We start from the raw sequence: 20,548 nt of genomic DNA, 5'->3' as shown, positions 1-20,548 counted from the left end.
CAGTACTTTGCATTTTTTTGATGATGATTTATGCGAGAATTTGATGTTTTGTGACAAGCAATTCCCAATTAATGTGAGTATGGACGGAAGTTATTCCTTGTAACAATAAAAACTTTATTAAAATGAAAATAAGCACATCGACACTGAAGTTCGCCTGTATACAGCTGTTTGCGAGCCAGCTTCATAAACATTTCAATAAAATTACAAAGGCCACAGATCGCTTTTTTTTCGATTGAAATACCGGCATCACATGTCGATCGAATGACACGAGCTCCCTGAAATTGTCTCCTAGAATACGGTTACGAAGAATTTCCTACTCTTGTTGTATACAACACTCTGTAGAGCCAGGTGTAATCCAACGTTTGTTTAAGATCATAAGTTCAGGGATCAATGAAGCTCGGTGTAGAGTCAATAATTTATTTTCTAGTCCTCCTGGCATATGTTCTTCAAGTGGGTAAGTGAACAGCTTTAATTTTAGCGTCTCCATGTTCTATATATTTTCTATGTGAAGAAGTAAGAGCCCGCTCAAATAAAAACACTTATGATCAAACTCAGCATGTGTGGAGAAGTTAATTTCCCGAAAAGCAGATAAACGACCTTTACAAAATATACTAACAAAAATAACCCGGAAAAATAAATACAAAGACACGACAAGACAAAGCACTTATTAAATGCTGCGAGAAATATAAGAAACACAAGTTACTCGCACAATCGGGGTTTAAACAGGACAAAAAAGAAAGTTCATTTGGCAAGGAGGGCATGGGACACTGGGAAGTTGAAATTTTGACGTTCTTGATAAATTTCTTGCTTAGTTATCAGCATGTCGTCCATTTCAAAGGGCAACGACACAAGTGACATTTGATATCACTTACCTTTCCTAAAATTCTAAAATCAGCTTTGCTGTAAAAGAGCAAAAACCTTTCTTTATCACAACTTATGTAAAAATTTTCGCTTTCGTGTACAATCACCAGAAAGCAGACAACAAGAAGTACAGCCTCTCTCCTTCCTGTCTCACAGAGTTTTACAGGAATTGATCTTAAAAAAAATTTTGTTCTGTAGCTCTTGCTATTCATTGCTTCAAGTGCACATCAGAAACGTCATGGTCGGAATGCGATCTTCGTGTGAATCAAAAAGCCAATCGAGACTGCCCAGCGGAAAAGATCCGATGTATAGCTGTGAAGGAAAGGAAGAATCCAAGAGAACGGGAGGAATACAGGAAAGACTGCGCTGGCCGTCTTGAAAATCCGTGTCATGAAAAACGTGTAGAGGATTGTAGGTCCACCTTATGTGATACTGACCTATGTAACTTTGCTCTCACCCCATCAGCCACCCTCATTGCTTCTGGCTTCCGCTGCTTCCGTTGTATAAGCCAGAAATCTTGGGACGACTGCGTTGAAAAAGCTCAAGAGATCATCTGCGAAACAGGCTACAGAAAGTGCTACAAACTAGAGTTTAAGAAGGAAAACGGCGTCACTGAATACATAAAAGACTGCACTGTCCCTCTGGCCTGTGGAAACTCGTCAATCAATATGCCTCAAGCCGAACGTCGCAACATTCAGTGCTGTGGCCAACATCTTTGCAACGGGGCGTGTATCAAGAGCTCCCCTGTGGCAATATTTGGTCTTCTTCTCCTTGTCATTGTGGTATTCCTTTTTGATGTCCAAAACGATTTGTTAGTAATCAGGATCCCCTTAACCCTTTAACTCCCAGAAATGATTTATTTGTAACCTCTCCCTACAATATACGTACATTATCCAGCCAACAGATAATGAGAACAGTCAGACTTACCAGAAAGAAGTTGTTATCTTGATCTAACACCAAACTCTCAGAACTTATTTTCAAGGATATGTGTACCAGTTAGAGGGAAGAATTAACAATCAGATCTTGGGAGTTAAAGGGTTAAAGTCCTAGATAGAAGCAGTAGAGATGTAGATGTCATAATGTGAAATCAACTAAACAGGAAGGGATAGACAGTTCCCTTCCACAGTATTGTGCCTCTCCCTAATATTTATGGCTATGAAGGCTTTGTCAAATGTGTAATTCTCAATATAAAGTTAACCAGTTTGCACTCCTGTGGTGCCTAAGAATAAAAACAGCTTCGGAAATTGTAAAGAAGCTGCTGTAAGCTGACATTTGGTTAGCCCTCTCTTAGAGACCTCAAAAGTTTAGCACCGCTCAAGGTGTCAGCTTCCCAAGATTCCTTCCCAGTGATCGACTGAATGTTTCTCTTGTCCGCCTACACTTTCTTTAAAAAGCTAATATCGGAGTGGAAACAAATGTCAGCGTCAAAGAAGCTGCAATGAATCAATATCATTGCACTCCCTCAGGTGTGGAGTTCGTTTCTTGATTGGATATTTCTCAAAAAGGAAACAAGTTTTATTATCAATTGTTTAATTTGAATAACAACAGTGTGTTACGTGACAGTCACAATGTCTTTTGGGCGTGATGAACCTCGGTTTATTTTTTTTAAGGAGGTTAATCGGCAGTAAGTTGTTCACGGGGCTTCTTAAACTAAGCTGCAGCTTGTAAAAGCAAAAAAAAATTAGTAAAGGCCCATTTCTGAAATCTTCATGTCTTTGACGCATTTCAGGTAGTGCAAGTAATTTCTTATTTAAAATCTGGATTCAACAGCTGACAGCTCCCAACTCATCTTCTCAGCGTGTTGCTCTAAATTTACTAAAAACATTGTCTGTGCTCAGGCTCCATGACATGTTGGTTAGGGTGCACACTTTAAAACCAAGTATTGTTAATCATTTAATCTCAGGAATCTGATAAAAACAGATCAATTTAGCAATTCCACTTTGGAGAAATTAACTCGTTTTTATCATATGACCCATTTGGCTCCGCGTGCACTTTCATTGCAAAACATCATACAGAAAAATCCTCGTATAGAGGTACGTGCACGTTAGCGCAAGAAGGGCCGAAAAACGCCACTCAGCCCAACGTGCAGCCCCGCACGCTGTCTAAATTAGATCGGTCCGAAAGGGAAGATATTTAACTCTTGGTTGTGAAGTACGAACTTGGCTGCGCTTAGGTCCGTACGTCATGATCTCGAGCCACTAATTTGCGTTTAGCCTTGTCAATCAGTCAAAAAGTAGATTAAAATGTCCCTGTTATATAAATAAACATGTTATATATAAATAGGCCAGATGTGAAATATTCTTTTATTTTAAAAGAATATTTATTTTATAAGGCGTTCTTCTTACCTCCTATCATATTTCTCTTGAAAATGACACTGAAAAAAATTCCCTTTCATACTCAGTCTCACTAATAAAATAAGAAATGCCTGGAAAGTGAAAGTGGAATGTGAAATGACAAATCGTTTGGGCGCTCATGAAGGGTTTGGTTGGGAGTCAATAGTTCTTTCCACCGTCCCGATGATGGTTAACGCAGCTACAATTTGAATGCAGGGAAATTCTCAAATAACGTGGTTGAGAACAGAAAATATTCCTTTCATCGATAACACATGCTCGAAATGAAAATTTACAAACCGACGCTCGACTTCTCTTGCAAACAGCTGTTTGAGAGCTAAGATGATCAACTGACTTGATAATTTGAATTGGTCCCTGTAAAGTGATTCTAGAATATTAGCCATTTTTCAGAGCTGAAGTAGGACTACCGCTCGAAATGTCCGAGCCTCAGAATCTCTTTACGGTGGCCATTTCACTTAATCAAGTCAGTTGATGAAACCAATTTGTCTTGAACTACCCCCGAACCAACTTCGTAAACATTACAAAGGCCACAGACTGCCATTTTAGATCGATGTACCGGCACCACATGTCGAATGAATGACGTAAACCCCCCTTCGTCTTCTAAATTACTGGTACGCTGCATGTTTTACTCTTGTTGTATACAACACTCTGCTCATTCAAGTGTCATTCAACTTTTGTTTATGATCCTAACCTCTGGGATCAATGAAGCCCGATTTACAGTCAATAATTTATTTTCTAGTCCTCCTAGCATACGTTCTTCGAGTCGGTAAGTTTACAGTTTTATTTTTAGCGTCTCCATGTTCTCTATTTATTGTTGCCACGCTTCTAATTTTCGAAAGCGATGCTTTACAAGCCAAATACTTCGAGTCATTTTCGACGACCTCTCACCATCAGTTCAATGAAATACAAAATAGAAAAGAAGAATCCATGAAGGAACAGGTATAGATGAAATTGGATTCAAATGCCAAACGTGGAAAATTCAGGTTAACTATTTCTCGACGCAAACGCTTCTTCGTGTTTCAACAAAAAAGATTAAAGCAAATCGACAAATAAGTTTGGAGAAACGGTAATCATAGCGATGATCTATGTCAAGATCTCTTAGTCGCGGAAATTTTCATCATTGTCCTGGTCAGTTGCATGACGACCTAACTCAGTAACTTTAATAGAATTTTGAATTAAAATATCACAAAAGCCAGATGAGCATCTGATTCTGGTTCATTGAGCGAACTATTTTCGGTGGTACAAGGAAAGTCGTCCGGTGTATTTATATTTGTATGTTCCTCCACTCCAGTATGTTAATATATATGTGCAATAATTAGTATGTAGTAAATAAGTTATCTACCGATGAGTTATTTAGAATGGAATGGAAAGGGGCATATCTAATGAGGAAAATAATGTTGTGCCCCTTAAAGATCCTGATGATAGGAAATACTCGCTCAAGGAAATGTAAGAGAGGAGAAAGAGTAATATCGAAATATATAAAGAATAATAGATGGGCGCGCGTAGATATGCGCTGCGCTCACTCGTGAGCTATCGAGTTAAACACTCGAAGAGAAATTCCATATCTACAAGCAACCATGTATTATTTTGTTTATCATATAAACACAATAGCCCTTTAATGGGAAGACAAGCCGACTTCATCAATGAATGAAAATAAATGAATCGACAATCCTCGAATAACAATCGTAAAGTGCATTGGCGCTGACTCTTAAGATGGAAAAGGGCGTTGAATCCCTATTACAAAAACAACAATGGTCGTAATTTTCAATTTATAAAATTCTCATTTATGGACTTTGTCCTTACCGACAGAAGAAGTCTTTCAGGTAAACGGCCAAATCGGCCAGAGGCAAATCTTCCAGATTTTCATTCTCAGCCGTCAGAAATGCTAACACCAAAGCCACTGAATACGCAACTTTCGGTTTTCCTTTTACTATATTGATTTTCTACCCTTTCTAGGAAAGTTTGAACATCGTTGCCTGTCAGCGATACGGATTTTTTTAGTGTCTTAGCCGCCATAATTCGAGAAAGCTCCGACAAACAACTTGTATTGAGAATCGTGAAGGTTTTGCCGTTCATTCATCAACCTGACCGAGTGGCGCCAAAGGCGAGTGACGTGTAACAACACGCGTGAAAAAATTCGATATTTTTTCGCCAGTGTTGTTATGGCTTTTCTCAGGGCCGGAAATCCCTGTATAACACCGCAGTTTATGTGATAAATATATATACATACAGTCAGTGTTGAGCTATAAATAGTAATTTAAAAGTGCCTTGAGCTTTTTGAACAATTATTTAGTTGATTTTTCTCAAATTGCTTGAGGAATACTTTTCCAAAAGTTTCTACCGGTACTTGATGGACAAAATCTCATGTGATATGACGGTATTGCCAGTTGATTTAAGGATTGCAGGTGTTATAATCACGTAGCTCAGATACTAAAGAAATATTTAGGCTGAAAAACTTGTCGTTATTAAGATATTCATGAAACAGAAAGCATGTTTGAAGTTTAACAATATCGGGAAGTTTCACTAAACCTAGAGATGCGCATTTAAAGGCATATCATTAATATACGAACAAATTTGCTCTACAATTTAATAACTCAAGATAGAGGAGCACAATAATTATAAAACCCGTATCATTGTACACAGTACAACCATATTTAAGATCAGGATAGATAAGGGAATAAGAAATACTCGCTGATTCGTAATGCTTCAACTTTGTCAAAAGGTTAAGATTTTTGCTAATTTTGCCACAGAAATAATCAATGTGGTCATGCAAAGTAAGATGATGTGTGTGCTAATGAAAAGATCGCAACTGTTACATGTCACCAAATATTACATGTATGAAAGTTTCGCACTTATATTTTCGGTTTAAATTCGAAAAAAGATTTAATTTGAAACCTTTTATCTCCCTGTTTATCCCCCGACATACAACTGTCTCACAATTGTGATTACCAAAGACTAACAGAAAAGCTAATTGGTAACATTTAGTCTGGTACCCGCCGACCTTCGACGGCCAGGCGGTTGTACATTCAGTTACACGGTAGGATCTGGGCACGGGATTATGGGGCATCTTGATAACGCACTTGAACGTGAGCTTTGATGAACAGCTAGACAATGTCCAAGGACAATAATACGAGCACTTTTCGCGCCAAGTAGAGGCTACTGTTTTTATCATCCCTCAAATATTTCTGTAGAACGCGGGCCAAGTGCTTACGAACAGCTTCCTTTTTATTGTGTTAGGTGTTCACTTAATGAACAAGAAGATAAGTTCCTTCCTCTATAACCGAACAAGAAAAACGCTCTCTCATTTTGAATTAAAACTTAGAAGAGGACTTTCATCTTACTAAGGGTAAATTCTGAAAAATTGGGGGATATCACTAACAGAATGTCACCGCATACTTCGCGGGCTTAGCTTATTCGGTCACGTGATGCATTTATACCAATCGCGCCGGAGCAAAAATATTTGATTGATATAATGCAAATTATTCTCAATCCAGTCTACTACCAGCTGTAAGCAGACCCCAAGAAGTTCCATTTTTGATGCTAGTTATTAGTGAGTTGAAGTAAGTCCCACTTCAGCAGCCAACGACACAAGTTTACAATAAAATAACTATACTCTCCTAAAATTCTAATATCAGCTCCTCAGAAGAAAAGCAGAGTATTTCTTTATCACAATTCACTTTCGTGAACAAACGCCTGAGAGCTGACGATAGAAAGTACAGCCTCTCTCCTTCATGTCTCACAGAGTTGTACAGGAACTGATCTAGGTGGAAATTTTTGTTTTGCAGTTCTTGCTCTTAGATGCTTTAAGTGCAAATCCGACATTTCATGGATGGATTGCGATCTCGATGAGGACAAATCAATGGAAGAATGCCCAGTGGAGAAAATCCGATGTGCGTCTACGATGGTGAGGCCGAATCCAAGAGACAAATTAGACTATAAGAAAGACTGTGCTGACCGTCTTCACAATCCGTGCCATGAAAAACGCGTTGAGGATTGTAGATCCACCTTCTGTGATAGTGACCTGTGTAACTTTGCTCTCACCCCATCAGCCACCCTCATTGCTTCTGGCTTCCGCTGCTTCCGTTGTAACAGCACGAAATCTTGGAACGACTGCGTTGACAAAGCTGAAGAGATCTTCTGCAACACAGGCTACAGAAAGTGTTTCAAATGGGAGTTTAAGCGGGAGGACGGCGTCACTGAATATTTAAAAGGCTGCACTGTCCCCCAAACCAACTTGTCCGTCAGTAACACGCTTGAAACCGATCGTCGTGATATGCACTTGTGTGGTCAACATCTTTGCAACGAAGCGATTATGATGGGCCCTCCGATGATAACATTTGGTCCTCTTTTCCTTGTCATTGTGGTATTCCTTTTTGATTCCAAAAGTATTTGTTAGAAAATCCAAACCGGTTTTTACCAGGATCTTCTTAAACTCCCAAGTAGGACGAAGACATCTAGATGTTTTATTCTCATTAACTAAGGTGAAAGGGGAGGATCTGAGCCAAGAGTAGAAAGTTCCCTGACAAAAATTAACCTCGCTCACATTCATGGTTATGAGGCGTTGTTAAATGTGTAATAATATACGTTAAAAAATTACGCACGTCTGATTGGCTGTGTAAATTTTTAAACTAAGCTGCAACCTGTTCTGAGCTGGACAGTAAGGGCAAGTAAAGGCACATTTTTGGAGTCTTTCCGTCACCAACGCGTTCAACAGTGAAGTCAATATTTCATTTGCCCCACAACGCCTAACCCATCTTCTGGTTGTGATATTCTAAATTCAACAAAAAAAATTGGAGACTGTGTCGACAGGGGAGAGGTCAACTTCGATTTCGAATTTTCCGACAAAGAAAGAATGAGCGCACGCCAAACAACGCTAAACTGACGGGAATCACGAAATGACCGTCTGCACGGTTGCGCAACTTGCTCATGAATGTGGCAAGCAAGATACCAAAGCGTGAAGATTTTCGTTGGTGAGAAAATCGGAATTAGCGAGTACTCGCGAGTGATCTAAAGGGAATAGTCACCAGACAGCATACTGGGAAAGGCTGTTCCCTAACTCGAGTTTGTACCCTCCTTCTACAAAATACAAAATGAAAAATGCAAAGGGGATGAAAAATATGCAAAGTATCTCGGTTTGACCTCTATTACTTTCTAAAACAGTAAGTGCACAACCTTTGTGGCTCATATTTTTTAAGAATTCGCTTAAAACTTCAATTCAAATATCGCACATGTTATCTTCAACTTGTCTTGTTTACTTTCTACCAACTTATAACCAGTATTTCCAGACAGAAGACCCCAACAGTATGTCATGTAGTTTGAAATATCCATAGGTGGATTCCGCGCATGAAAAGACACGAGGCTTATTCCTAGAGCCTACATGTACCTCTACTGACTTGGAAGTGCGACTTAAGTCTTTTCTTTTGAGTTTAAACTACATCTATATAACAAAGATTAAAAGCCCTGCCATGGACAGCAAAAAGGGAATTTCGAATGAGGTAACCACTGACAAAAAGAGAAGAGTACCTTTCACTTCAAGTATAATACCTCCCGTGCGTTTTATTTCGACGCAAAATTGTACAGCAAAGTCAAACTACAAAACCAAAGGCTGTCTTGAACTTTTACAAATTTGCTATATCATGCCTACGCATAAAATTCGCTTTTGCATTCAATTCCTAACACTATCATAAGAATTTAATACATCAACAATGTTTGACATTTGGTTTGTTCATAACAGTTCAGTAATTGAAGTCAGCTCTTTAAGCTCTCTACAGAAAAATCAAAGCGGTAAGACTAACACACCGATCAACACCGTTAGCACAATCACACGACTGGATACCTTTTCCTTCCATCCCCTTGAGCAGTATTTGGCATAAATAGGAGGAAATCAATGAAGTCAAGCGGCCGTCTTTCAGAGGTCTTCAGCTGACTCCACACCTTCCTCTGTATCACCCCTGTAGCCAAGATCAGCCTCTGAAGTTACACCGCTGCCAAGAACTGCCATCTGTTCCTTCAAACCCTTCAGAGTGTTTGACCGACCACGATCTTCTTCCGTGTACGTAGTTGGTTCTGGTGTAGCAGGTCCTCGACCTCCTGACACTTCTTCCTCCACTTCGGTGTCAGAGTTCACCGGAGTGATCGTTTCATCCGCAGCGCTGTCGACAAGAGCATAGTCTGTATCCAGCGACGTAGAGCTACCTCCTGGTACGGCGGTCATGTAAGCTGCAGTATCAGTATCGGAGGTGATGTCCTCCCTTGCACTCATAAAGGACTCTGTATCACTGTCTGGCTCCGGACTACCGTCTTGGTCTGCTTGTTCATCATACTCGTCTTCTTCATTTATGACGGTGTTTTTGGAGATTTCCATGAGCGAACCCGAAGGAGACATATCACCAGTAACTTTTTTAGGCTCATTTTCAGCAGAACTGAATGACTTCTTGATTGAATATTGTTTATTACCAGGCATCCCTTTGAATGATTCAAAATTAATTTCATAGGTTACTTTCGGCTTTGCTTGTGATGATGAAGAATGCGCAGACGACTTCTGTTCAAGGCGCGAGGCGGAAACCTCCATCGCATTTTCGTGTCCGTTACTTTGCGTGACAGTTCGGTGTACCTCGGACGCAACTACGTGGCGAGTCACTGTTGTACTTTCGTTAGAAGCTTTAAACACATGACTTTCCGAGTCGGCTGACGGCGATAGACTTTGAAGTTGCGTGACACTTGGCGTCACGGAGACAATGACGTTATCAGTGTCACGTTCAGGCAGTGTCACGGTACTTAGATAGGACTGTTTAGAAGAAATCACCTGTCGGTGAACAGTACTTGTTACGGTCTTCACGGAAGTCTCATTTTTTTCCGACACATGGCGGCTGCCAGTGAAAGTCGCTGCTATTGTCCTTCGCGATGAAGGTGCGATATTCAAACTGCTTCGGTATCCCCCTGCCTTTTCTTGGCTGATGACAGATTCTACGTGACCGGTAGTCTCAGAAATTTCAGGCTGTGACTGCACGCTATCCGTCAAAACAGCTCTGACCTCTTGCTCCTTAACGACACCCAGAGCTGCTTGCCCTTCATTAGGCATACCTGGCGCTGAATAAGCGGGGGGTGGGACGTAATCTTTAGAAATGGTCTTTACTAATGCAGCTTTCACTGGCGAATCCCTTTCAGCAGTCACCGGTCCATGCAGCTCCGCGCCACCGTCAGGAGCATCTACAAGAAGAGCGCCATCCAGCAAGTCGCTTCCAGCAGGTTTAGACTGTAAACCAGTGCTGCTGTGTAATGGTACGGTTTCGATGAGATCTTGGAGTGCCTCTTCTTTAATATCTCCATTAGTCTTAGCCAATGGAAAACTTTCTTGTAGTTCAGTATTGCTTTGCATAACCTTCTGAGGTGCTCCCTCTCTAAGGATTCCATTATGTGACGCTGAAGCGATCTCAACCGGCGTCTCCTGCAATCCACTTTTACCATCTGGTGGAGGTCCTAAAAAATAACGAAGCGTTTTCAGTTCCAATTGGTTCCCTGTGATACACTCGATTCTATTTGTTCAAAGTAATATCTCTAGATTCCTTAAATTCAAATATCAATCGTGAAGCTCTTCAGAAAAACACCAAGGGAACAGTTAATTATTCAGAATTTTTTTGAATAAATGACGACAGAAAAAGCGTGTTACTTTTACCCGTTTCATGTTCATTGGCAGTTGATGACACCTCAACCTCGCGAACTGCAAACTGCCTCTTAATCATTTCCTCGTTGATGTTCACATCCTGCGGTGGAATATCATGCAAAGATCTTTGAATTTCAGTTGAAAATGGTTAGAGCTAGGATTGTATTTTTTCTTTTTTAATTTCTAGATAATTATGTGAATATTTTTTTTGTCTTTATTTATTATATGTTGTTCGAGCTATTCTTCCACCAGAATGAATCTTGACACCTTCAGCTGTAATTAAGTGCTCTCACTAACTATCTAATTTTTGGCAAGCAAGAGCATATTTTCTCGTGATACGTTTGGCTGCTTACTGGGATTTTTAAAACAGAGGAATGCTGAGGAGAGAAAAAAATTATACTAAGGGGGGTGAGTGATAGGCAAAAGAGAAGAGGGAGATCTGATGGAATGTCTTTATTCACCCTCTCCTCTCTCTACACGCATAAACCTTACAAATCAGTAAGTGATTGGAAGCCTGTTACCCCAACAGGCTCTCTCTCCCTCCCCATTGCTAGCCAAGATAAACACAATCATTACTTACAGTTGGTCCTGTGGTGTCAATCAACTCAAGGCAAGGTATCTCCCCTCTGTATTTCACCACTCTTGCCATCAGAGAAACCCACTGTGCACAGTGGCTGAGGTGGTCAAAGTCATCAATTGATTCTTGACTCCACTCACCATCTAAACAACATGAAGAGCGATTTTGAAGCAATAAGCATAATATAAATTTTGTACACTTATGACCATAAAATGAGTTCTTTCTTTCTATAAAAGATAAAAATTATATTTATTAAATACTGTAGTGAGTTAATAGTCAATCAGTTGAGAAAACCAAAAAGAGCACACAAGAGACAAACAACAGTTGCTGTTGTTAAGGAAAACAGTTTCTCATTTTCTTTTTTTTATGCATGATACCCTCTGTTTTTCACAGCCCTGATTAACTGCTCATTTCTACATACTGAGAGTCTAGCAAAGGCTATAAGAATTATTGTGGGGAACTATGATAGTAATTAGAAGGCAAAACTGTAACCAGAAAAGCAAAATATTTATTGTATAATGGTTATACACAAATGCACCTTTGTCAACAATTTTGTTTCCCAAAAAAGATTATTCCTCTTTGTTGGGCAAGAACAGAAGACAACACTTGTTGAAAATTTGCACAAGAAGCATTAGTTTGATCATCTACTACATTAACAGTGAACCTAGTCAAATGTAAAAATCACGATCCTATTACACACACGCTTTTCATTCATGAACCAAAATATCTGAAATAAAGTGAAAAAAAGCTCCCAATTTCAGTCTATACAGATAATTTTAATCTCACAATAACTTCTGATACTTCATTTAAACAGTAATTTTAATACTAAGTGAGAATGATAAATATATATCCATGAATTTGACTGCCTTTTTTGGTTTTGTCATTTTTGGTATGTCTAAGCACCTGGAAACCTATGTAGTGTATATTATACCTTTAGGTGTTACACCTGCCAGCCAACATTCAATAGCTTGGAATGGTAGCTGCTTGTGTTCTGGTCTATAAAAGGAAAGAAAACCTTACTAAGTAAAGTCAGTGATACTGAGGGATAGCAACACTGGGTTCATGCTACAGCATACAAAACAGTATTAAAATGAATTGACCAAAAAACATTAATTTACAGCTCAATTCAATCAGATACAATGTTGCTGTGAATCAAGACAAGTTATTGGACTATAATTAAATGATGATACTTGATAACTCTCCAGAATTTCAACTGCTTAACTGTTCCATTATTTCAGAGTCTCACATAGATGTAAAGCTCTTGTTGGTATTTCAACAATGAGATCATTACCAACTAATTGTCTTTCAGCATCAAAAAGAAATACAGAATTGAACTGGTTTTGTTTTCTAATACCCTTAGAGACAAATTCCTGTCACCTTTTGGACCATTCATGCACAAAACTACAACAAACACAAACTGTTAACATTTAACATTTATACTAAACGTACTCACTCACATCTTGGAGTGGACATTGTTTAGATAATTCATTACTGTTATGTTAATTTGGTTTTACAGCACTTGCTGAACAGTGCATTACATACTCAAGACTTCACTTACTGTAGTTCCCTTAATTTGTCTTTGGCAACCCTTCCTGAGTCTCCATAATCCACATAATACAAATCCACTGCACCTTCTTTGTTGATTTCTGTAATACGGGCCCTGTACCAAGAGGAATCATACTCAAAGGGTGCACAGCAAATGTCTCCAACCTTAAAGGAATTTAGAATGGCTTGTGATTCAGAGGAGGCATATAATAGTGTCAAGTTTTTTGTGAGCTGATCCAGATCAGGTGAGTCCTTAGTGAGTAGCTGTACCCAAAAATGTCCTGGATTTTCAAAAGCTGATACAAATACTTCAAAGAAGTCGTCTTTTGCAGGAAACTGTACAACCCCTGTTGTTGGTGAAGCTAAAAGACAAAAGACATTTCAAATTTCAATAGTAAGTGATGTTTCAGCACCCCTGATTTAAACTACAGTGACTTAAGTAAGGAGCCATATACCATTTAATAAATTTTCTTAATTGTGGTTTGAACTAATACTAATATGTAGCATCACTATTTTAGAAACTCATAATCATTTACTGAAAGCTTTCTATGATGTCTCTCATAATTGTTATAACTTCCTTGGAAAGTTGAAGAATGCATAACTCAGTTACTAATAATTAGTATTTCCAACTAATGTATATACAATTTTCTAAAAGGGAAACATGGCAAGGAAAGTTCTCTACTTTCAAATTAATAGCTCAAGTGTAAACAGGCTGTCCACAAGAGTAAATGGAAAGGAGGTAAATGAATGAAGTAGATAAATGGAAGAGAAAGGGTTTGATCTAGTGATTCAATTAATACAAGGAAGAAAACCAGGTAAGTGATCAAGAAACAGAGGAACACAATGTTGCAGTTTTCTCAGCAAAGGCTAAGCACAAGCTCAGACAGATGAAAATTACAGTAGCATACAATTTACATGTAGAATATTAATCAATATTAGAATATATTCAAAAAGTCTTCTATTCATTCACCTAGACCAAAAAAAAAAAGAAACAATAAATATATAAGTGATATACCAACTGCACTTTCAAGTTTCCTTGGTGGACGTCTATTTCTTGGCACTCCAGCATCTCCCCTGCGAGCACGAATTTCATTATCTTCAGCCAACTTCTCATTTAGTAGTCCCTTAGCAATAGCTATTTGATCAGAAGTCCCAATGACTGTGCATTTCCGTACAGGGCTGGAAATGTCATCACCATTACGATCAATCCTTATTTTAGCACCTACCAAGTGATTAAAAACAAAAATTAATGACAGAAGATAGCATTGTACAAAAAACACCAACTTAAAGTAAAATAAGCCATCACAAATATTCGCTTTTAACCCTTTAACTCTAAATTCTCTTCTCCGGCTGCTACACAATTCCCTCTGGGATAGTTACAAGAATTTGGTGTTTGATCAAGTTAAAAACTTCTTGATAAGCTGGAGTATTCTTAGCTGTTTGCTAGATAATGCATGGATATTATAGGAAGAAGTTACATGTTAATCACTGAGGAGTTAAAGGGTTAAAAATGTTCAGTTTCTCTTAACATGATGAATATTAAGAAACTTTAGAAATGACAAAATTATGATAGATCACAAATGTTGAGTGGAACATTAGTATTCACAATATCTGGGGTTAAAGTTCGTTTCACTTTCTCCAAATGAATAAAAAACTTACCCAATAAAATTTTTGAGTTTTTTTTTCAAAAAGTAGTGTTGTCCCACAATGGTTATGAAATCCAGAAACTTAAATTTCAGAGTAAATTATAGCTAGTTTTCTGGAAAACTACAGTCGAATTATCGTTGCTTTTCATTTGATCTTCTTTCCTTGCAAATCACGTTGGGTTCCCTTGTTGAATATTGATGTTTGCTTACTGTAAGATTTAGCTTCAACTCTTAAGGAAGTTTATTTTGCTCTAGAGTGAGTACATTTACCGAAAATAAACAAATGTAACTTTACCTGAAACAGATGACATATGGCGTATTGTCTGCCCTCCTTTACCAATAATTCTTCCGCAAGCATGCTGGGGCACGAAAACTTCTTCCGATCTTATCACTGGTTGCTCTGCAATAACTTTCTTTACGACAATTTCTGCCCTTTTGGCCTTTTCACGTTCTCCTTGAATAAGCAATGTTCTATCTTTACCTTGGCCTTCTTCATCTTCATCTATCAAATTCATACGAACTCCAGTGTCTTTTTCTATCTTTTTAATATTAGCTCCAGATTTTCCTATTATAACACCGACCACGGCTCGAGGGATTTTGACCTCGAGAGTTCTTTGGTTAGCGGATGCCACAACATCGCTTTCTTCAACGTGGCTAAAATCCTCATCTTCCTCTCCAAATTGGGAATTCTGCCGTCTCCTGTACCACAGATACAGTAATAATGCCACTAAAGGAACCCCAATTGCAATAGCCGCTCTCTGTTCGACGGAAATGGTAGGCATTTTTAATAGCTTCGCGAAAAATATTGCAAACTGAAAGTAATTGCAGCTGTGGCACCTGGCAGGTAAATGGACCCAAGTTGTCTGGAAACTAGTAAGTCCCTAAGGATCATGGTACATAAGGTCCTCCTGAGACCCCACATTTTAGGTCCCCTATGAAAGGGACTTAGAGAGTGATCCCAAATGATTGCTATTCGGAAAATGGTCCTCTCGACGGGGATACGTGACTGAAGTACAATACGTGAGCAAAAACAACAATTTACGCCTGATCGTGACTGAAATGGTCCTCACACGGCAAGGAAGACAAGTTAGTAATTCGGCTTTGCCATTTCTGCCTTTGTTTCTTCGGGCTGCAGTCGTAAAAGGAATGAGGAGGGGTGGAAAAGAGTTGGGTATTCCTACAGGTATGACATAACGTAACTGGTTTTCTATACTATTCTAATGTTTACTGATTCCGTGCGGAGCCGAATTTACAAATACGATCCATCATGTAAGTGTACATGTAAGCTTGTGAAGATGCGAGCTATCTTTAATGTCTGAGGCTAGAAAATAAACAGAAAATAACCAGAGGTGGTTTCATGAAATGATTACTTTTTTGCAACTTGATCGCAGCTCAGAGAATACTTAGATAGCCCTAGTGGTATTGTCAGACTACGGTTGTCTCGAGACAACCCGAAACAGAGATAGATAAATATTCAGCTTGCCTTAGATTTATAAAATTGGAAACTCGAACGTGTTAATTTAAAAAAAAAGGTCTAAAGATCACGTAGTATAGCCCAGTCACAATTTGAGAGGTATTTTAGCAATGCTGTTAGGGTTTCTCAAGTCTGGCTCTCTTCCGTGGTACCTAAGTTTGGCTATTGCGCAATCTTTTATGGTCTGCGGTTTCAAACACGTGAAGAGCGACATCCAATCTGAAAAATCCTGTTGCTGAGAGTCACCCCTACTTCTTACGGTGGCTAAAATGCCTTCAGATATCATTACGAACTTTTGGCCATACTTTTGTCGAGGAGAAGTTGTTAAAGGTTTCGGCAGAGGAAGCAAAGAATTAGGAATTCCGACCGGTGAGTGTCGTGGGAAGAAATTGGATTCAAGCGGATCCAAGTGTTCGTTTTTCACGTAGTGTGAAAATAATATTACATCTACGTATTCGGTTCGGATTTACTTGTTGCCAATTTTGTTCTGAGAAATCGTATTTGACATTGACCGAAAGTGGATTAAGCTAGCGCTAAAAGTCGTGTTCATCGAAGTTCTTCGCGATGCTGTTTCGGCCGTTGATTAAATTTCTGTGTGGTCATCATGCTGTGCTATTTGAAGCGAAACTTTGCGCGACTCGCGCAAATTTTGCTGTGTCATGTATTTATTTGCATTTTATTTTCATTTATTTCTTCTGACCGATAACCTGGACTTAGATACTCGAGTGACATAGCACTGACAGAGTCCACTGAAAAATGTAATTCGCATTTAGTGTTCGATTACGTAGGCGTTTCTCTCTCTTTCTTTATTTTTCTTCTGTTTAGTCAAGGTGACCTACGATCGAGCTAATAATATAATTCCCATTTTTCTTAAAAGAATAGGATGTCAAAATGATTTTGTGGTTTTTTTTCTGCAAAACAGGACACATGTGAGCCATGTGTTATAAAAATCTTTCAGCTGTAGTGATATCAGTTATATATGAGAACAGTAGACTATCACATAGTATTCAGTAAAGTGGGTAACATACACTAGAAAGGAGAGAGTATTCATTAGAATTTGTTTTTAAAAGGATTCAAGTGTGCCATTTATTTGGACACTGGGTTTAAATTGAACCAGCTTCTGATTATTAATGCAGAGTTGAAATTTCTTACATATCAAGACAACTTGCTTTTGGATCTATGCTGTCAAGTGTACATTGCTTAAAAATACAACCAAACTAACTTAAAGTTCCCTTTGAGGAAACTGGTTAATGGAACTTGCTAGTCAAATGTGTAATCCCTTATCCAGAAGAATCTGATGCTTCTTCTTTTAACCCTTTAGCTCCCAAGATCTCATTAGTAATTCTCCTGACTGTCTGCCATATAGTTCTTGCGATGTTAGTTTGAGGAATCTGGTATTGAATCAACTAATAATCCCCTCATTAAGATTTTTCTTTATTCTCATCACTTGTCTGCGACTTGTAAGGCGAAATTCTGTCTTGGTCACTCATGGGAGTTAAAGGGTTTATGTCTCTGATGATTTGCTGATATTCAAGCTCATCCAGGAATGTCAAAAGTTCTATTAATGTACTATCATCCTTTCTTCTCTGGATTAGCTCAAAGGCTGACCTGCCATTTTTAGTACTAATAGAGCTTCAGAGAGTTATAATAGACTGTTGGCCCCAAGATACCCTAGCATACATGCAGTAACCCACAGGTAAATAACCCATCTTTTCTTTATTTGCAGCAAACTTCCCTACAAGTGTGGTGGATAATTTACCAGAGACAATAAGTACTGGAATATACTATGGTTGGGCAAGTGTTGATAGAGGACCTGTGTATAAGATGGTGATGAGTATAGGCTGGAATCCATTTTACAACAACACCAAAAAATCAATGGTAAGAGAAAGAAAAGGATACCTTGGATTCAGATCATTGATAGCAGCTCAAAGGAGTTTGAAACATCCCTCCGTAAAATATATTTTGCCGTTTATATTGAACAGTCCTATCTGGCAAATATCCTCCCTCTATGCTTAACTGTTTTAAAAAATAATTTGTGAAAATTATATTTGGGCAATTTTTTTATTTCTAGTGTATGATCAGAGGTAAACTTTGTTAATATATTGGGTTTCAGGAGACTCATATAATTCATACTTTTGAAAGTGATTTCTATGGATCAGAGCTTAGTGTGGTTATCCTTGGATTTATTCGACCAGAAAGAAATTATCCTTCATTAGGTTGGTATTAGTCACATTTCTCAGTTCTTATGCTATATGCCTATGAATAGAAAAGGAAAGGGCACAACACTTTCCTCACTCTTTTTTATCCCTCTATCATTTCCTTTGCTGCCTTCTACATTTCAGTGTTGTTTCTCTATTTCTGTTTACTTGTCTGTTGGTGTCATTTTTTATCAGATTGAAAGAAAAAAAATATAGGATCCACACCTGTGTTGATGTTCACAGCACCTTGTTCACTGGGCTGTTTTATTTCTCACCCACATATCAAATTCTAGAAATTGTTTACCAACTGCATAAAAACATTTTAAAATGTTATTGTAGGTGTGATCCCCCAAGTGATAGGTGCAACTGTGCCATTATCACACCAGGCACTCAATTTCCTTTTTCAGGATCTATATTGAACTTGTAACATGTGTTTTGATTCAACTGGGGTTTTCCAGCATACCAGGGCATGACTTTTACTGTTTCACTGGGGGCTTAAATAGTTTCCTAAACATTTATTTCACTTATTTTTAATAATTAATTTTCTCTGTCTCAAGAAGGCTGTTGAAGTCGACCAGATTTGCTTCTTTTATAAGTGCAGTATTCAAATTTGTTGTTCTTTGTGGCAGGAAAATAATATACAGTTTATACAGTTGCATATTTTTCATTTGAGTTTGGTTTAAATTTTAAAGTAAATATTGAAGTATAATGGAGCAAATAGTGCTTGATTTTTGAAAGAAGCCCATGACAATCAAATACATGTACTTGGTGTCAGAGTGAAGGAATATGTGGTAGATCTTGAGATAATATATAGATTAAGCCAAGCCTAAAAGCAGAGCACACATTTTTTTTCCTCACACATCTCAAGGGCACAACGCCTTGCCCCAGCCAGGACTAGAACCTGGGTTGTCAGAGAGGAGGAATACATGGTAGATCCATGAGATATGAGTCGGAAATTACAGAACAAGTTATGCCTAGATTCCTGCATTCTGTGACCAGAGTTAACCACACTCAGCTTCTGTGATAAAAGAACTAATGGCTGTACTTCTGTTTCAGAATCTCTCATAGAAGCCATTCATTCAGATATAAAGGAGGCTGAACAAGCTCTTGAAAAGACTGAAAACAAAGAGTATGCATCACATAGCTTTTTCAACAAAACAGATGATTGTACATAGCTCATAAACTTCATTTACCAAGAGTAGTTTTAGGCCATATGACCAAGTGGTGTAGCTAGCGAGCATGGCCGCTGTACAAAGGGGAAGGAAGGGATAGTGTACATAAGGGTTAAATGCAGTTCCAGTTGCTAAATGTGTTATGGTTCTTCCCCCTCCCCCTCCCCTCCCCTCCCCCCCCAACACACATTGGCTTCTATCCCCTATGAAATATATCGGCCATGTAGCCTAGTTTTGAACATATATGCAAACGTTTTTAATTTATGCTTGAACAATAACACTAAAATATTATACATAAACCTGAGAATGTTTTGGGTTGCATTGATGAGAAAAGAATGGAAACTTATCATGCACAAGTACGCTGTGCACTTGATAAGGTTCATCCAATGATTGAGGGTCGAGGAAAAAAGATATCAATAAATTGAATTCTTATACTGTTGTTCAAAACTTTAGCCATCTACAAAATAGAACTGAGCTCAAAAAATGTTGTATTATAATCTTGAGATGTACCAAGTAGTAGTTACCATTATTATTTTGGTGCACAATATGTATTAGGAAAAAATATTATGTGTTTAACTATGTGACCAGTTCAGCCCATTTAAAACGGGATTAATTAACGATGGATTTTCTTCATCTTGACAGTTTGTTCAGGGCCTGTCTGTCTGCCTGTTTGGCTAAAACAGAGTGTTTAAGTTACCATAACAAAGAATTAAGCGAAACCTTTTATTAGTTAAATTAATTAAATTATCTCATCAATCAAGGATATATTTATAGTTCAACTTCAATCAATTGGAAGTTTCAAACCTTATCCTAGTGGTTTTTGTTCTCAAGGAAATAAAGAATTGGGCTGTTTCTATTTGTGAAATGAATATATAAATAAAAAAACCTGATTTGATTATGCAGTGTTTGCTTGTGGATGAAGTCCACTTTTTCAATAGATATCGAGCAGTTTTATCAGAACAGGACGTTTGCACTCACCTTTGTGATAATTGCATGTTATCATCAGAATTATTTTCTTTTACCATAAGAGGTTCCACCGTCGTTCTAAGGTTCCTGCTCTT

General features: G+C 38.3%; 4 protein-coding genes across 5 annotated transcripts; 3 read left to right on the top strand and 1 right to left on the bottom strand.

The window, feature by feature from the left end:
* The first annotated feature begins 195 nt into the window (after nt 1-195).
* On the top strand, nt 196-3,081 carry LOC131771639 (uncharacterized). Its single transcript, XM_059087490.2, has 2 exons — nt 196-454; nt 1,060-3,081. Exons 1-2 carry the CDS (start codon nt 391-393, stop codon nt 1,701-1,703), a joined length of 708 nt encoding a protein of 235 aa, XP_058943473.2. The 5' UTR covers nt 196-390; the 3' UTR covers nt 1,704-3,081.
* A 757-nt stretch (nt 3,082-3,838) lies between these two features.
* On the top strand, nt 3,839-8,161 carry LOC131771659 (uncharacterized). Its single transcript, XM_059087519.2, has 2 exons — nt 3,839-3,978; nt 6,998-8,161. Exons 1-2 carry the CDS (start codon nt 3,915-3,917, stop codon nt 7,606-7,608), a joined length of 675 nt encoding a protein of 224 aa, XP_058943502.2. The 5' UTR covers nt 3,839-3,914; the 3' UTR covers nt 7,609-8,161.
* Nucleotides 8,162-8,742: 581 nt separating this feature from the next.
* On the bottom strand, nt 8,743-15,527 carry LOC131771563 (uncharacterized). Its single transcript, XM_059087374.2, has 7 exons — nt 14,939-15,527; nt 14,013-14,219; nt 13,011-13,359; nt 12,384-12,448; nt 11,456-11,595; nt 10,888-10,975; nt 8,743-10,691 (listed from the first exon to the last, which is right to left on the bottom strand). Exons 1-7 carry the CDS (start codon nt 15,423-15,425, stop codon nt 9,121-9,123), a joined length of 2,907 nt encoding a protein of 968 aa, XP_058943357.2. The 5' UTR covers nt 15,426-15,527; the 3' UTR covers nt 8,743-9,120.
* A 107-nt stretch (nt 15,528-15,634) lies between these two features.
* Nucleotides 15,635-20,385, top strand: LOC131771564 (riboflavin kinase-like). Of its 2 annotated transcripts, none has more exons than XM_059087375.2 (4): nt 15,635-15,826; nt 17,844-17,995; nt 18,231-18,333; nt 19,372-20,385. In XM_059087375.2, exons 1-4 carry the CDS (start codon nt 15,703-15,705, stop codon nt 19,488-19,490), a joined length of 498 nt encoding a protein of 165 aa, XP_058943358.1. In that variant the 5' UTR covers nt 15,635-15,702; the 3' UTR covers nt 19,491-20,385. The 2 variants fall into 2 exon arrangements, with proteins under 2 accessions (XP_058943358.1, XP_058943359.1); XM_059087376.2 differs by lacking the exon at nt 15,635-15,826 and adding an exon at nt 16,316-16,486.
* Nucleotides 20,386-20,548: the final 163 nt, after the last annotated feature.

The sequence above is a fragment of the Pocillopora verrucosa genome, chromosome 1 (assembly GCF_036669915.1).
Source record: "Pocillopora verrucosa isolate sample1 chromosome 1, ASM3666991v2, whole genome shotgun sequence".
In the NCBI taxonomy this organism is placed as follows: domain Eukaryota; kingdom Metazoa; phylum Cnidaria; class Anthozoa; order Scleractinia; family Pocilloporidae; genus Pocillopora; species Pocillopora verrucosa.
This window is presented reverse-complemented; position numbering and strand designations above follow the sequence as displayed.

What these genes read in the sequence shown, in the direction of transcription:
- LOC131771659 (XM_059087519.2), top strand. Translation starts at nt 3,915, where the DNA reads ATGAAGCCCGATTTACAGTCAATAATTTATTTTCTAGTCCTCCTAGCA. An exon ending in AGCATACGTTCTTCGAGTCG is followed by an intron (nt 3,979 to 6,997) that starts GTAAGTTTACAG and finishes TTTGTTTTGCAG; the next exon opens with TTCTTGCTCTTAGATGCTTT.
- LOC131771564 (XM_059087375.2), top strand. Translation starts at nt 15,703, where the DNA reads ATGGTCCTCACACGGCAAGGAAGACAAGTTAGTAATTCGGCTTTGCCA. An exon ending in ACAACACCAAAAAATCAATG is followed by an intron (nt 17,996 to 18,230) that starts GTAAGAGAAAGA and finishes ATTGGGTTTCAG; the next exon opens with GAGACTCATATAATTCATAC. An exon ending in AAGAAATTATCCTTCATTAG is followed by an intron (nt 18,334 to 19,371) that starts GTTGGTATTAGT and finishes CTTCTGTTTCAG; the next exon opens with AATCTCTCATAGAAGCCATT.
- LOC131771563 (XM_059087374.2), bottom strand. Translation starts at nt 15,425, where the DNA reads ATGCCTACCATTTCCGTCGAACAGAGAGCGGCTATTGCAATTGGGGTT. An exon ending in GAAACTTGAAAGTGCAGTTG is followed by an intron (nt 13,360 to 14,012) that starts GTATATCACTTA and finishes TTTGTCTTTTAG; the next exon opens with CTTCACCAACAACAGGGGTT. An exon ending in GGCAGGTGTAACACCTAAAG is followed by an intron (nt 11,596 to 12,383) that starts GTATAATATACA and finishes CATGTTGTTTAG; the next exon opens with ATGGTGAGTGGAGTCAAGAA.
- LOC131771639 (XM_059087490.2), top strand. Translation starts at nt 391, where the DNA reads ATGAAGCTCGGTGTAGAGTCAATAATTTATTTTCTAGTCCTCCTGGCA. An exon ending in GGCATATGTTCTTCAAGTGG is followed by an intron (nt 455 to 1,059) that starts GTAAGTGAACAG and finishes TTTGTTCTGTAG; the next exon opens with CTCTTGCTATTCATTGCTTC.